Below are 18,089 nucleotides of genomic sequence, written 5' to 3'. Positions count from 1 at the left end.
CTTCACCTGAGAAAGCAAAAAGCAGGACTATGGGAAAATGTAACATAGGGCAGGGTTTATCCTGTGAGGGAGGGAAGGAGAAAGGCAAATGAGGAGCAGTATCTGGAGAAAGCAGGGCATGGTGGGGGGCTAGCACCACTGGATAGTTAGGGCACCAGGTATATGCCTGAATTAGACAAAAGGCAGGAGAGAACAGTAGAGAACAGGCTTCTCACTGATATTTGGGGATAGAAGTTCACTAACACCCTCAGTTTACTTATCATAAGGCAACTATTTTCAAGGCCTCTTTCATTACCCTCTCAATCCTTGTTGTCAAAGCTCTAACCTATGACACAAACCCTACATTTTTAGATTTTTTTCCTTTGTGCTGTAGTGCAAAAATCCAATTTGTTTTCATAAGCTCAGCTTAGGATATGGAGCCCAATATTTCCTCTTTTTTCCACACAAATTATACTGGCTTCATTTATCAAAACCTAGTGGCGTGTTAATATTTCTTTTTGCTGAGTGAATTACTCACTTCTTTTCTTTCACATCTGATCTTCACATCAAGAGCTCCTTTTTGTGTTTTCTTGTTGAGGGTTCCACACGTATACCTAGTCAGGACTCTCCATGCTCATAGGAGACCTGTGTGAGCTTTGTAAGCATCTACAGTCTTCGCATGTCTGCTCTCTCCCCAAATCAATTCAATTCCGCCAAGAATACTGTCTTTATTTCAGGCTTCTTAAAGAGCATCTCGGAGAAAAAGAAGTTGAGTTGGCACTCATCTTTGATTCAGTGGTGGAGGCTGACCTGGCAAATTATACCTGCCATGTGGAAAACCGAAATGGACGGAAACATGCCAGCATCCTGCTGCGTAAAAAGGGTATTTATTTTTATAACTATTATTATGGTTTGTTTAGCTACCAAGTAACTGTTGAAGTTAGATATGTTTCCTGGTCTTATGTTATCATTTAGTATAAAATTCTATTAAACATTCTGTCTTTTCAAATTTATTTTCAATTACAGTTGACATTCAATATTATTTTATACACTCTGTCTTTTTTTAGGAAAAATATCGCTCTTGCTATGGATGTTAGCATAAAATGCCTATGATCGTCCATACCATTAGGAAGTGGATACATGAAATGAAATATTGTTATGTGTTAAATCCATTAAGACAAAAAGTACGTTTATTATCAGAGTTACATAGAATTTGATAGGTGTTGACTTTCAAAATTTTCTCTATCTTTCACCTTCATCTTATATTGCTTAAATGAAATACTAGATATTTTTATTATTGGGTGAGAAACAAAGTCATTTTTTATTCCTTGTCTAAATTATAAATAAAAATAATAAATAGTATCATACAATATTCTTACAATTGTTACAATACATATTATAAACAATATTTCATGATACGAGCTGGTGTCAAGAAGCCTTCAGCAAATGCACATATTTTTTAAAAATTTGGCATTCATTGAGATCCCTTTCTAGAGTTGATTCCAGATGGGGTAGAAATTGTATTAATGGTAAAAGAAAAGAAATTGTAAATTTACAGATAAAGGAGATAAAAGTAAACATAGGAACAATCCTAGCAGCTGGAGCAGCTTCTGAGATTGGTTCTTACTCTGCTACAACTCTTGATTACTGCAAAAGGCCAAATACTTTCTGTATCAGTGCATCTGGCAAATGTTTTGTAAATGTAACAGAACAAATGTTCTCAATCAGTGTTCTTGTTGTCTAGGCTATAGAGCAATAGAACAGATTCAGTCAGCAGTGTTACTAGTTGTAACTCCTAGCCAAGATGGGATTTCTATTTTTCAGCCAGCTCTCATACTTGACCTTGACCAGCAGCTCTAGGAGAAGCTGAGAAATGTCATTATTCTGAGAATAATGTTTTTATCTCTCTAGCACAATTTCTTACTCTGTTGGACTTGATTCCATCTTAAAACAATGGAATATTTATGGAATATTTACGTATAAAGGAGTCTAATATGGAAAGTGAAGTCAGGAGACCCCAGATCACAAGATCCGAGTTCAGCCTTTGATTCAGCTGCCTGGTTCAGTAGGACTAACTTGTCTAATTAGACATCCTGAACCTCAGTTTCCTTGTCTGTAAAATAGGGGTAATAATATCTAACTTGTAAAGTCACTTTGAGATTAAAATGATAATGATAATGGTGTGAAATATACCATGTTCAAACAGGGTTTGTTATTATACAGAACTTGGATGAGTTCTCCTATGTATTAGGGAACCACTAAGTCCACCTTCATAAAGTGTAGACATTGACCATGTCCAGCAAGGGTCACTTTGTTCCTGTCTATCTGTCTTATTTTAGACTCAGAGTTCCTCTAATCCAGGATCTTATGCATTTCTGTATCGTCAGCAAGTTGAGCAGTGTCTGGCCACTAATAGGCATTTAGAACCCATCCTGATTAATGAATGAAGAAAGTCCTCTTTTATTGTTGAGCTTCATGTATAGCAAGCATTATGCTAGATACTAGGAAAGAGAATACAGACTAGGATAGAGATCCCCAAGTCTGTGTGAGGCTTTGATAATCTTCAGGGCAGTGAGAGTACAAAGAAAGACAGACATTAAACAATTAACAAATAATGCACAAAATATATACAGTGTTACAATTAAAAACCTGCTATGAGGAAAAAATAATGGGACTCCTATCATTCAATCAGTGGAAATAGAAATAGCTGTGTTTCAGTTTTAAAATAAATCCATTTCTCTTTAATAAGTAAAGTCACCACTAGCAGCCTTTAAAATTTCCAATAATCTGACATTAGAAATGAAGGCATGCTGTAAAATTGTCACCTTCCACGGCTTTTGCAAGGAAATGTGTCTAAATCATGAATACCTGAGAATAGTATTAATTCTCATTTTCCTGATCTCTAAATATTAGTGTTCCTCAGGGTTCAGGCTCCATCTTCTCACTTACTTTGTAGATTATTTCATTCAGTCTTAATGGTTTTGCTTACCATTTACTGGCTGACAGATCCCAAACTTATATCTCTAGCCTGGACTTCCCACCTAAACTTGAGTTATATACCTAACTGCCTATTCAACAACTACTGTGTTTACTTGAAAATAAGACCTAGCCGGACAATCAGCTCTAATGTGTCTTTCAGAGCAAAAATTAATGTAAGACCCAGTCTTATGTTAGATAAGACCCGGTCTTATGTTATAGTAAAATAAGACCGGGTCTTATATTAGTTTTTGCTCTGAAAGACATATTAGAGCTGATTGTCCAGCTAGGTCTTATTTTTGTGGAAACATGGTATTCAAAAACTCCACTGGTAGACATATCAAGCTTCACTTGTTTCGAACAGGGTTCCTGATCTCTCCCCTCTATAAATCTGATCCTCCAATTGCCTTCTCTATCACCATCATCATCCTTCCAGACAGTCAGTCCAAATCCTTGGAATCATCCTTAACTTTTTCTTTTCTCTACTCACATGTTGTATCTAGTCCACCAGCAAGTCCCATAGCCCTACTGTCAAAATATACCCATAATCTAACCACTTTCCCCACCTTCACTGTTACCACTCTAATATGAGCCACCAGCATCAACTCCTTGGCTCACTGCAATGGCTTCCTAGCTGGTCTCCCTAATTCCCCCTTGTTCCCTTATAGTCTATTATCACAGCAGTCAGTCTATTATGATCCTTTTATATGTAAGTCAGATCACACTATTCCTCGAATCATAACCATCCAATTACAGAACCCTCATTGCTACACTTAGAATGAAATCCCAAATCATTGCCGTGGCATAGAAGGCATAATACAATCTTGTCATTTCTGATTTCATTTTCTACCACAATCTGCCTCAAACATCACACACACTGGCCTACTTTCTATTTTTCATGCTCACAAAGCACAGTCCTGGCTCATGGTCTTTGCACATGCTATTTCCTCTGTCTGAGACACTCTTCTTCAAATTGTTCCCATGACTCACTCCCTCTTTTTATATAGTTCTCTGCTTAAATATTACCTACTTTATAGGCTTTTCCTGGCCTCTCTATATAAAATAACAGTACTGATCACTTTTTAAAAAAACTGTTTTAGCTCTATTGAGATAAAATTGACAAATAAAATTGTAAGGTATTTAAAATATGCAATATGATGATTTGATATATGTACACATTGTGAAAGGTTTCCCTACATTGAGTTAATTAACATATCCATCAACTCACATATTTAACTTTTTTTGTAAGAACATTTAGGTTCCAGACTCTTAGCAACTTTCAATTATACAATACAGTGTTATCAACTATAGTCATCATGTTATACATTAGATCCTCAGACCCTATTCATCTTATAACTGAAAGTTTATATCCTTTTGTCAACCTCTCCCTATTTCCTCCCCCACTGCCCAGCCCCCGACAACCACTTTTCTACTCTGTTTATCTGACTTCAACTTTTTTTTTTTTTTTTAGATCGCACATATAAGTGACACCATGCAATAAAGTATTTATCTTTCTCTGTCTGGCTTATTTCGCTTTGCATAATGTCTTCCAGGTTCCTCCATGTTGTAGCAAATGACAGGATTTCCTTCTTTTTTAAGGCTCAGTAATATTCCATTATATATGTATACATATACTTGTATATTCCGTATTTTCTTGATCCACTCATTTGTTGATGGACTACCCATCATACTTTATGTTTCCTCTAACTTGGCTCTATTTTAGTTTATTGTATTTATTATTATGAGATACCACACTGTGTGTTTGTTTGCTTCTTGTCTTCCCCCACCACTAGAATGTAAACTCCATGAGAACAGGGATGTTTTCCGTCTCATTTACTGCTGTATTCCTAGTGCATAGAACATAGTAAGTTCTCAACATATTTTTTGGGTGAAAATGCTCCTCCTAGTGGACCAGCACAGTAGGGTGGTGGTTGGATAACAGAGATTGATAAAGAAAGTAACTATCTGTGATCTTGTCTTGATTAGTGTCTACCCTGGGTTATCTAAATGCATTTGTTTTTTCAAAGATATTCACTTTCTAGATTGGGGGTTGAAAACTCAAAGCCTTCAGGGGCCAGGAAGATATTGAAATGTTTTTTTTAAAAAAGAGGTTTGGATTTGAAAAATAACAAAAGACTGGCTACAGAAAATATGCCTTTCTTTGAAGAGGAAGTCACTACTCATTTTCTAGAAGATTATTGCCATGCTTGCCGGAATGTGAACCCAGGGATATGAGAACTTCAAAGTTTTCAAGTGAAGTTGAAAGACTAGATATGAAATCATTTGATTTTTGAATATTGGAATCCACATTTTTTTGAAATGTTATATAGACAAAAAACAAAACAAAACACTTTTTTTCCCCACAGTATACCAGTTTGCACTTTGTTTTAGGTAGCAGTTAAATTTTTTTCACTGTGCTTTGCAAAAGGATGAAGTTCATCTTCCTTATTTCATTTTTCTTAGGAGCTCTTGACAATATGGTAGAGCTCCAGAAAAAAAACAAAAAGCCCTATGGCTCTGCTCCAACATTTTAAATCAGAGTTCTGGCTTGTCTTGCAAAACTTCAGATGTCTCCTTTGGAGATAAACATTTCAGGCTTTATCACATCATAGCCTAGCCTCAGTGGCTGCAGTGTTTCCACCTTGAATAGGAGTATGGCTTGCTTTGTGGAACAATAACTTTCTGATGATTTATAACTCAAATATTAAAAGTACCCTATGTGATCATTATGGAGAAGAAGCATTTGGTGATCCCTTTTATAAAATGAAAAGGCCTTTTGTGAAATGAAAACTCATGTCTAATATATGCAATTAACAGGGTCAGGCTTTCTCCAAGCAAGACGTCTCTTACCTATGTGTCTTTTACCTGCACCTACCACTTCCTCACTCTCTGATGAACTATTTGCCAATAAGTACAACTAAAACTTCAGTAAGAAGTTCATCTTATTTTGTGTGTGTGTGAACTAAGACTCTGAACTTATGCTAAAGAAATTATGATAATTATTCTTCTCTGTGCACACTCTCTTCCTAACAAACTGAAGCATATCAGTGAATCTCTCTCTCTCTCTCTCTCTCTCTCTCTCTCTCTCTCTCTCTCTCTCTCTCTCTCTCTCTCTCTTCCTCTCTCTTTCTCCCCCATTTCCAGTGCTACTGCCCCACCCTGAACCCCCAACCTGTATAGGAAACCCTCAGGTAGGAGCTCCTAACCTGCTTTCCAACTTATGAGCATGCTCAAAATATGTTTAGCCTTCCCTCTCTCCAGTCCCTTGGTTTCAGCTGCTATTTGTCCCATTCTACAATATCTGATCTTTGTGTTCAAAGTGCAAAAATAGTTGGGTTCAAACTAAGAAGGTTAAAAAGAACTACACTTGTACTTGGGGTGCCTACGAAAAGTTACAATCCCAGAAATGTTTGCTGTGCCGGCTATAGTCATTCTTGTGAAGTTTACGCAAGACAGAGTCCAAATAAAATGACTTTTACCTTCTCTGTCAGGAAATATCCCTAGAAGTATAGGTCCTGCTGAGATGGAAAATGGCAGTTAAAAACAAAAGACAAAAAAAAGCCAGGTGACATCTGGGTAATGACAATTCTGCCATTTGATTACAGGATACGTGTTTCTCATTTTATGTGACTGCTTGGGCTGAATCAAAGAATACTGGTTGATTTTCAGGAACTAGGTCCACAGTTTTCAACATAAACAACCATCGTTAGGTAATACCTTTCAAAGAAATTTTTATAAAATGGATCCCAAAACCACAAAGATACTTTTCACACCATGGTTTTCTTCCATAAATTTACTGCAGAAAAGGGTGTCTGCTACTTGGGAGCACAAATTGTTCCTGCTGCTGAAGTTTTCCATCTTCCATGTTTCCCAAAAAATAAGACCGGGTCTTATATTAATCTTTGCTCCAAAAGACGCATTAGGGCTTATGTTCAGAGGATGTCGTCCTGAAAAATCATGCTAGAGCTTGTTTTCCGGTTAGGTCTTATTTTTGGGGAAACACAGTATCTAATAGCAACTCTATTCTGTAAGTAACATAGAAATTCCTGGAAAAAGTCCCTATTTGGTGACTTTGAAAACATTTGAAAGCTGTTCTGAAGAGAGAGAGAGAGAGAGAGAGAGAGAGAGAGAGAGAGAGAGAGAGAGAGAATTAACAATCAATATAAAATGAACATTTTACAGCAGGAAAAAACATGTTGAATCAATGCCATTAGATTTAAGAGAAGTCAGTTTTTAGAGTAACAAATATATATATATATACACATATATATAATATGTATATATTACATATATACATATATAATATATGTATATATGTATATATATATATATATATATATATATATATATATATATTGCTCTGTCAATTTAACACTAGCTATTAAGAATGCATAATTGATGTATGATGGTGAGAAAATAAGCGGTTTGTGATATTGCAGCCCCACAGAGTTTTCATAAGCAAGCCTGCCTTACCACCCATATAGAAGCAAGCAGCAGTTCTGGGGAGCCACTTTCTATATAGAGGGCCAGGAGGCAGAGCTAATGTGTGGTAGGATGTTTTTTACCTGAAATTCTGTGGCTTAATTTTCAAAATGACCACCTCTTATGTAGGCAGGACACAGACAGATTCCAGTTTCCTATCCCTAATCATTATGAGTCCCTTCATAATGTCCCTTGTTAACATACTTTGTCCCTCATAGCAGCTCTACTCCCTTCCTTTTTCTACCCGCCACCCTCTCTGCTTACTCAAATTGAGTGACATTTATTTGTGTTTCTTACATTTCCACTCAGTGACTCTCTTGACTGGCCGTGATGTCTCTTGCCACCACCATCTCCTCTCTCACTTCACCTCCTTTCCAACACCAAATTCCTTCTCTCCCCATGAAACCTAAAACTTTCCTTCATATGCTGGGCTCCAAGAAGCCCCTCCTTCCTCCCTGGTACAGGTATAGGATTCTTCAGTACCCTCTGATGAAGTGACTGAGATCTGCTCAATCCTTTCATTCTATATGGTGAATTGTAGTTTAACTTCTTTCCTTGAAAATGGAAAGGGAGAGGAGCCAAAATTCCCTGCAAGTCATGTGTTCTTATACAGCATTACTAACAGTTCTATGGAGGAACAGGGGAGAAAATTTTCTGTCACTTTACAGGCTGGAGCTTATAAAACTGTAGTAAAAACCTGTAATAAAAAGAGTCTTGAATTTGAAGTTAGAATATCTGGGCTCAAGTCCCATCTTGACTACTTTTTAAGCACATGACTTTGGGTAAGTGAATTAAACTACTTAGTCTTAGATTCTTCATCTATAAACTTGGACCAAAAATTCATGCCCTGATGGATTGTTTAGAGAATAGATAGTAGAGTAGTTGTAAATTTTATCTATAATATATATATTACTTGTAGTATATATTAAATATGTTTATCTTTTTTTTCTTCATTTTAATCTTAATTGCTATATTGAGCCTGACTCAGTACTCTTAAGCAATACATATGTATAGAAACAAGGGACATCCCCAGGGAAAGGTAGATGATATGCTGCTGGTCAAGAGACACTCAAGAGTGGCAGTCTGTCATGGTCAGAAATTTGATTTTGACTATGTGCCAGACTTGATCCATCCAGGAGGCTGATTGATGCCAACCATACACATAAGTGATTTATATACAAACTAGAATGCCACTCCTTTTTACAGTTTCTAGTTACATGGTAACCTGAATTAGTAATAAAAGTCACTTGGTAATTATAGAATTAGATTAAGGGAGGTTAGCTAATCTTTTAGGCGATTTTCTCTATACTATGTTGAGACCAATGAATGTCCATTTCCTGCTGTGGGACATATGTCTCTGGTTTGGTGCCTTTCGGATTCAACATTTCTCCCCTGGACATTGCTGAACTCACATTATGAATTCGCCTCTGACTTCCCATTTCTCTAAATTCCATGACACTAGGCCCTTTTTAAATTATACACCCTAGATTTGTTAATGTCACTAATTAAGCTATAGGTAAGTTACTATTCCCTGAGACTGGGATACATTAGGTCTCCTTCCATTATGTGTTAATTTAATTGTTCCAACTCCAAGAGATGTAGGAGTGTCCCACTGGAGCATCAGGCTGTTATCCATTAGCCTGGCGTTGGCTGAAGAGACCAAGTAATTAGCCTGGATATTTCATTTTCTTTTAGTCTCTCTGAGCATATTGCATCACATATATATTATAGTCATTTATTCAAATAAGTAGGGAAAATGGATAAGCTAATTTCCCCTGCTTACCTTCTATTGGATTATGTTCTACGAGGGTTAAATGAAACAGTTAAATCAGACAGGCTCATTAGATTTTATTTGATTCTGAGAATAATTTTATGAAGCTGTTCTTCTGTAGAAGAATAGGGCCTGTGGTCTGAAAAGCATTAGGTAGTAATCTTGCTATGCCAATAAGATAATTTATCATAAACAACAAAATATTGGCCCTGGACCCAGGAAAAGATAGTTCTAATAGTTCCCTGAAATACACTTAAATCAAAAGTATATATGCAAATTCTAGACGTGTTCAAAACAAAACTATTCCTTTTCATAAAGACTTATCATTTTCAGTAGTAAAATTACTCAAATCTTTAGAAGAGAGTGAATTTTACAAAGATTTTGTTTATACAAACATATCAAGAACAAAGCTAGTTACTGCATTAGGCAAAAATCTTCTGGAAAGAAAAACAGAATGGGCTGTACAGACTAGAATTATGGGCAGATCCCAAGCATTGCTGATTTAATTACCTTTTCCTGTTTATTCTGTTTTTTGTGTTTTTTTCCCCCAGATTTAATCTACAAAATTGAGCTTGCAGGAGGCCTGGGTGCAATCTTCCTACTCCTCATACTGCTCGTGGTCATCTACAAATGCTACAACATTGAATTGATGCTCTTCTACCAACAGCATTTTGGAGGTGACGAAACTGCTGATGGTAAGCTGTCTCCTATTGTTAAAATTCAACTAAAAGCCATGAATTTGTGATTATGTAAGAGAATATCCCTGTTCTTAGGAGATACATGATGAAACATTTAGAGTTAAAGGCTGGGGCTAATGCAACTTACCCTCACAAAGTTCAGAAAAATTTTACTTATCTATCAAGAGAACAAAGGAGAGAAAAATTAATAGATGAATCTGGGTAAAGGATATGTGTATGTTCTTTGAAATAGTTTTATTTTTATAATGTTTCTGTATGTTTGAAATTATTTCCAAATAAGCAGCTTAACAAGGAGACATTAGTCTATCAGGAGATAAAACAATTGCTGCCAAGGCCCTTTAGTAAAAAACAGATTAAGAATCAATTCCATTTGTTTCTTCTACAAAACTCAAATTTAGGTATAGATTGATTTTAGCCTTAACATTGAAACAAGCAAATCATTCAGGAAACCGATTAAAAGCTATGGAGATACTCTTTTTATACCTCACAGTACATCTGTCCCACATATTTTGGATGATCGTAGTACCATTCTCAAAGGTGACTTCAAGGGATAGAAATTCAGAATGCAGCTTATATATATATATATATATATATATATATATATATATATATATATATATATATATATATATATATATATATATTATGTTTGCCGTTTATGGCTATTGGAAATCTTATGAATGAAATATCAGTAAAGTGTTGTATTGAGCCTTGTTTCTTTGAACATTCAAAAATGATTTAACTTTTTCAAGAGAACAAATCCATATTTCCAATCAATATCAATAAAAAATCATGACATGTCACTCCTTATCAATAAAGTCCTCACCACAAACTACTGTAAGCTTTGGAAACGTGTGTGGAATGCCTTAGGTAAGCCAATATAAAAGACAAATCCAACTGTAAGTCATTACTTTATAAAGAAAGGTTTAAGTTTTAGTCTTTATTGTCTTGAAATAATGATTAGAGCTTTCATTTGTTTTTTGGAGATCTCGAACTTACCTCAAAGTAGGTGGGTTCATTATTTTTTTTTATAGTGATATAGGAAGGGCAGAGTGGTGACTGTAACATCGCAATTTTTGAGTAATCTTTAATTTTGGTCTTATTGTTACTATTATGTAAACAATGGTATGAGTTAGTTTTAATTGGCTTTTATGATTCCACAGTAAATTAGAGCAAGCTGTTTGATGAGTACATATGTGTGCTCATTATCAAAGCAGTGTACTTGCCTAACTACTACAGCAGCACATTTAGAAGTATTACACACCCTTCAGACATATCTTCAAAATGAGAAACTAGGGCCTGTTCTGACCATAATTACATGCTCCAAAAATATATATGAAAATTTGGCAAATTACCCTCAGTTTTTATATACCACAACTAATACAGAAAAACCTGACTTCTTACCTGTGCAGGTAAAATAATTAGATAAAATACACTATGGAGGAAATTGTCACTAATTCCCAGGTGCCAACAAGTGGTTCAAGTATCCAATTGAGAATGTAAAAGATGCATTGTCTATATGAAAGAGAGGTTCCTGTGATTCATTTGTTTTGAATCATGATTATAAGAGATTTGTCAATACTGTCTTCAAGTGATGATACAATTTATTAAGTTAATGTGCAATAGTTAATTACTTTCATCACCCATATCCAATAATTCAGACTGATTAGTTGTAGTACACATTTGTAAGATTATACTGATGCTAATATCATAGGAAATTTCAGGGTTCAATCACTCCATTTTGCATCTGTATCTCCAATGTGGTCCATGTGAGCAAAGATGACAAGTAGAACATTTTGATTAGAAAATTATATGTATTGATTCCAAACCAATTGATTTAAGGGGGAAATGCAATGCACAAAAGGCCATGAACAGACATGTCATGTCACAAAAAGGAGAAAATAAAAAATATGAAAAAATGTTGTTTCACTTGAAATAAAAATGCCTTAATTTTTTATAAAATAAAATCTAGCAGACTCATTTCATTTCAATCTACCACTGATTGCTTCATTTATTTGACTTTTGAATTATTCAGTCATTAAATATGTATTAAGTGTCTACTGTGCAGCAGGCACTATGAATGATGTATTTACCTATATTCTTCATCTGGATTGCCACTACACACACACACACACACACACTCACTCACACACACGTACTGTAGTAGGCACTAGGTATATAATAATCAACAAAGTAAAACAGTCTTTGTACTTTAGAAGCTAAGGCTTTAACACTGTGATAAGCATAACACCAGAAGTTGTACACAGGAATGACTTCCTGATGGTGAACAGGATTAAAATAAGATTCTAAAACAGCGACAGGTGTGACAACAGGAAAATTCTTCCACAGAAAGTTTGGTTCCTTTCCTCATCACTTCTCTTTTCATTGGGAATTGCATACCTATGGTGACTGTTGTGTGAGCCCTCTTCTTTATAATTCTCTCTCTGCATTGTGCTCTGCTTTCTGGTTCCTCACATGAGCTTAGTCAGCATGATTTAACACAGAGGAAGGTTCATTAGCCTTGCCTAGCAAAGTGGTGTTGCTGAATTGCTGTTCAGTTTTAAAACAATGTTCAGGCCTTGCTGTTAACCTTCTTTGCATCATGTTGTTGATTTTGCTCTATCCATCTTTCTCTTCTTTGTAAGCAACAGCTATGGCTATTCATAAGGTTTTCTTGGCTGTCTACATAAGGGTGAAGTGCATTTTTTAAACTGGCATCTGCATCACTGCTTGCTTGCTAGCTGGCATTCTAAAACTTCTAGAACATCTGACATGGTAATTTTGAGAGCTCTTCCTGCTTTGGCCAGCCACCATAAGCTTTTCACCTTTATTTATCTTAAAGGGACATAACTGAAACCAGAAGAGTTATTTATATAACTAGAATGTTAGGTAAAATTTATTACTCAGACTTATCAGGTGTTAACACACATCAAAGACATCCATGTTCTTTGCCATAAATTGATTTGGGATATGCAAATATAGCAATATTTTCCTAGAGGAAAGTCTTTGTTGCATCACCTATGTTAAGATACAGGTGAAACAAGGATAGGACCAGGATTATGTGAGTTTAGGCATGATTGGAGAGCAAACAGTCATAGTCAGGACAAGCAAGGGGGCAAGAGTCTAGAAGGTCAGGTGAAAGAGTCAGGTAGTCATTGCAGATGGCTGGCTCATAGTAGATGTTCAACAAATCATTGTTAAATGAATTAATAAGTAATTGAATTTAGGGAGGCTTGTGAGATAGGAAAGTTATCAAGTCAGAGTAAACAAAGGTCTAATCTGACATTATAGAGTTTGGAGCGGCCATACCATCCATCAGAAACAATGAAATACATTCTGCTTATATGAATGGAGCTGTTGGTCCTTTGGCCTATTTTATTCTTCCAGCTGTGTATCATTGGCAGCCCTAAGTCCCAGGTGAATAATGATAGCTGGAGAAACTCAAGGGCCTGCAGATGCATCCTGAGCTTGATTGGAACAGGGGCAGAGATGCTAGGATTACTGGGAGGTTCTTACATTAGCACTGTATTCTCACTTCCCAATGGTGTTTTATGCATAACAATGGAATGTGCCCCATTTGTAAGCCAAATGATCTCAACTATCCAGGGCAGTCCTTCATGTGCATCTGCTTCTAGGCAATCAAGTAACCCAAGCAAGGTTTATGGAAGGCTTTTCCAGACAGAGGACATGCTAAAGCTCCTGGCTTCAGGCACCATCTTAACATAAATAACCAGAGTTCCTTTCATGTGAGGGTGGTAAAGCCTAGAATCTTACTAGAATTAGAACAACATGATCCTGCCTCAGGTATCTCTAGTCAGAAGGTCCTACCTGATCTTACAATAGGGTATTTGTATCTCTTTATATGATTATCGTTTGTTATCAGGCAGAATCAAATCATTAATGGTATAGGTAAGTGAGTGGCTGTTTCATTCTGTAAATCTTTTGGTCAGGTTTTAACTATATTCTAATCAGGTCTGTTTTAATGGAAAAATATTGATGTATTTTAAAGACAAATCCTGAAATGTTTGCCTGTCTTTTAAAAATATTGTTTGCAAGTATCAAGGTTTAATAAATACTAAAAGGTCCATATAAGTCTATGCTCATTACATTAAATTTTAAAAATAAGTTTTCTAAAAATAAAGGAATTTTGCAATCCTCTATAACTTTTCCAATGTGGTGCTTCTAAAACCAATGAGGACTAATACCTTGAGTAACTGTATTCATTAATATTTTTCAAAAAATTATGTATGTATAATTTTTTTTATGAGAGAGAGAGAGAGAGAGAGAGAGAGAGAGAGAGAGAGAGAGAGAGAGAGAGAGAGAGAGAAGAGAGAAGAAAGATGTGTGTGGCTCTGGGCCAATACAGCAAAGGAAGAAATAAGCACAGTTAACTCTCTGACTAAATGTGTGAAGGGAAAACCTAATTTGCCAGTACTGGAAGTATGTATATTTCGAAACAAAGGTTCCTTTTGGAAGCTTGTGTCAAATTAGTTGGCCATGGATTGAACAAGAATAACAGAGAATGCACTTGTATAAAACCCAGCTGCTGTCTCTAATATTTGGTAATGAACTGCTTTTTGTATATGAAGATAATGACACTAACCAACTGGAAGTGTGGCATGTGCTGTGAGTAGTGTCTCTATGAGTGAGGTTGAATTATGGTTGAATTATTTAGATCTTCCACACTCTAGGGCCCAGCCCCTCTTGGATTTCTTGCACATATTTGTGCAAACTAGGTATAGTCTATGACCAAGTAACAGAGCCAAGCCAGCTGGCACAGAAAAAGTTCAAATCCATGACTTTGGTCTATTTAGTCCTGCATTCAAACACACTGAGTTAATTATTCACATATCACTGAATATCACAAATATGTATAGTCACCAAAAATCACAAATAATAATTCTTTGTTTTATTCTGTTGTGAACATTGTCCATTGCATAAAAGTCTCAGGTCATATCATATAACTAGGTTATGTTGAAATGCCCTAGATTCCTTATAACATGGCATGTGACTTATTTTTCCAATTACTAATGACAGTCACTAATTATAGTACTATCCCAGCTTGTTAGTGGTTATAGAATTTTAGTACTTAAAGAGAATCTACTAATATGTACAACACTTTTGTTGTTTTTGATATTTAAGACAACAAGGAATATGATGCCTATCTCTCTTACACAAAAGTGGACCAAGATACTTTAGACTGTGATAATCCTGAAGAAGAGCAGTTTGCTCTTGAAATACTGCCAGATGTCCTGGAAAAACACTATGGTTATAAACTCTTCATCCCAGAAAGAGACCTGATTCCAAGTGGAAGTAAGTATTTTCAAGTTTTGTATTTAAAAAATTTGGTTTCTTTTAGGAAGTTATATGGAGGCTTCAGACATCAGAGCCAAGTATTTAGATAATTGTTTCTCACAGGAGATTTTATTAAATTCAAATTTCTTCCCAATGCCTGTTTTCTGACGTTCTAACTTCCACATTTTTTTAAAAGGCACTCTCACTTATATTTCAGGTATGGTTTTAAAATTGTGCCTTACTGATGTTTTTAATTATATTGCCTTTGTGTTCTGAGAAAATGATGATCCTTAAAAAATAATCTGTATAAGTCAGTTAAAGTCTTTTCAATGCATTTCAGTTCCAAAGCTGGTCTTCTGTCATTGTGATTCTACTTATACCTACAATCATTGCCACTAACAACTCTGAATTTATGCCTTGTTACTCATTTTCAGATTTATAGAAAAATCCACTTACAAAAGAATGTAAGGCCATTGGGAACAGCATTTTCACTGTGCATTTAAATTATTTTTAAGAAGTTCTGCAATATGTAAGCTATGAATGCTACTTTTAAATTATGCCACATATTGAAGCTATATTTAAGCTTTCAGAATAAATTTGGGTTCAAGTAAAAATATATACTTGTTCCTATTAATGTTCAGAGTGCTATATAGGGTAAAGTGTAAGGGACATATAGAAAAGCCTAAGATATGGTTCCTGCCCTAACAGAATTTAAAATGTCATTAAAAGAAAATAAAAGTGCTAGAATTAATTTGCATGTGTTTATTGTTAATATCTTTGAGAGTGGGATAGTGAACTGTGACCACAAATCAGAATATGGGTCATTTATACACCTGAGATAACAAAATAAAAAAGCTTATATTTTTAGTACTTCACAGAGTATGCAATATTTTCACGTACATCATTTCATTTCATCTTTACGATAACCCTATATGAGAGAGAGCTGGTCCTATTATCCTCTTACAGATGAGTAAATAAGGCCTGAAAGAAGTCCAAGATGAGACAGCTGGCAACTGCTAGAGCTGGAATTAGAACCTAGAGTTGTCTGACTCTGATTCTCACTTGACTAGATCATGCTATTTCTCATTAACATTTATTCAGGTTATCAGCTATCCATTGTGGTCAGTAAAGAGACAGGAGACAAATTTAAACAACTGAGTTTTGGTTGTTCATCTCTTTTCTCAGAGTGCATATTTCTCAGAGAGTCTAGGTATAGTTGTGTGTGCACGTGAGTATGCACATTTACACATGGGTAGAAAGGAATAAAGAGAGTATTGACGGGGCCATTGTTTTCCTGTACCACAAATGTAAGAATTTCCCAAACTTCTTCCCTTGGTTCTCCACTCTTTGCTTTGTGTAATTTCCTTCATTTTCATGACTTGACATTACCACTTATACATTGTTCAAGCCACAAAGGACATGCTGATACCTCAGAATCATTTTTTTTTATTCTTCTGTATCTCTCTCCCAAATCCAGTGTGCATTGTCTCTTTTCAATTCTCACTTGTGCCATTGCAGTATAGGCTCTAATTACCTCAGTCCTGCAACGTTGACTTCTCTCTGCCTTCCTAATTTTTCTCACATCCATCTAGTCCCACTAATCTGTATACCTCCTTGATCACATCACTGCTCTAGTTAATAACCTTAAACTGTTCATCATTTCCTATAGGATAAAATCCATAACTCTTAGCTAAACACATCTACAGTCTACTGCCAGCCCAGAATTATCTCCTACCATTTCCCCTACTCATACATTCCACTCTAGCCAAACCGTACCTTTGATATACATTGTGTGTCCCTTCAATGCTATTGTTCATGTGAGTGTTTTATACCTTTACATATCCTATTTATCCTTCTCCATAAACTGCCTCTGTGAAAAGTCCATAATAATTTCTATAGCCCTAGGGTTCATGGTGCATAATCACTTGTTGGACTCTAAATTTTGTATTCTTGTGATATTTTGCATTATTTTATGTAGTTTTCCATCCACTTATGTCTTATCTAGTCAGCAAGATTATAAGATCCATGAAGGCAGGGACTGTATCTCATTTATCCTCATAACACTCTCATCATCCAGAAGAATACTTGAGCTCATTGGATGCTTCATAGATGCTTGCTGATTTTGTTTGAACAGTGTTCGTTTAAGACAAGAAGAGATAATGACAAATAAGGGTTTAAATTTTTGCTTGCAGTATCTGAACAAAGTTTTTCTTTTTTTCAATTGGAAATTTCTATTTTATTTTTAAAATTCTGTATTTATTGTTTTTAGTTACAGTTGACATTCAGTATTATTTTATTAGTTTGAGGTGTATAGCATAGTGGTTAGACATTTATATAATTTATGCAGTGATCCCCCGTTTAGTCAAGTACCCACCTGGCACTATACATGCCGTGTTTCCCCCAAAATAAGACCTAACCAAAAAATAAGCTGTAACATGATTTTTCAGGATGACGTCCCCTAAACATAAGCCCTCATGCATCTTTTGGAGCAAAAATTAATATAAGACCTGGTCTTATTTTCAGGGAAACATGATAGTTATTTGCAATATTATTGACTTTATTCTCTATGTTGTTCTTGACATCCCCGTGACTATTTTGTAACTATTAATTTGTATTTCTTAATCCCTTCACCTTTCTTACCTGGCCCCCCAACCCTTCTCCCCTCTGATAACTATCAGTTTCTTTGTGTCCATAAGTCTGTTTCTGTTTTGTTTGTTCATGTATTTTGTTCTTTAGATTCCACATGTAAGTGAGATCATATGGTATTTGTCTTTCTCTGACTTATTTCACTTACTGTAATATCCTCTAGGTCCATCCATGTTATTGCATATGGTAAGATTTCATTCTCTTTCATGACTGAGTGATATTCCATTTTATATATATATATA

General features: G+C 35.5%; 1 protein-coding gene across 1 annotated transcript in view; it reads left to right on the top strand.

Moving 5' to 3' along the window:
• IL1RAPL2 (interleukin 1 receptor accessory protein like 2) overlaps nt 1-18,089 on the top strand; it is a 760,470-nt gene that overhangs the window by 729,703 nt on the left and 12,678 nt on the right. The window contains exons 6-8 of the mRNA XM_081043405.1: nt 717-862; nt 9,760-9,903; nt 15,049-15,219. Coding sequence (XP_080899531.1) covers nt 717-862; nt 9,760-9,903; nt 15,049-15,219 — 461 coding nt within the window. The remainder of the gene's footprint in view (nt 1-716; nt 863-9,759; nt 9,904-15,048; nt 15,220-18,089) is intronic.

This window comes from Rhinolophus hipposideros (assembly GCF_964194185.1).
Source record: "Rhinolophus hipposideros genome assembly, chromosome: X".
Classification (NCBI taxonomy): Eukaryota; Metazoa; Chordata; class Mammalia; order Chiroptera; family Rhinolophidae; genus Rhinolophus; species Rhinolophus hipposideros.
The sequence above is the reverse complement of the archived record's forward strand: the minus strand, read 5'-3'. Positions and strand labels throughout refer to the sequence as shown.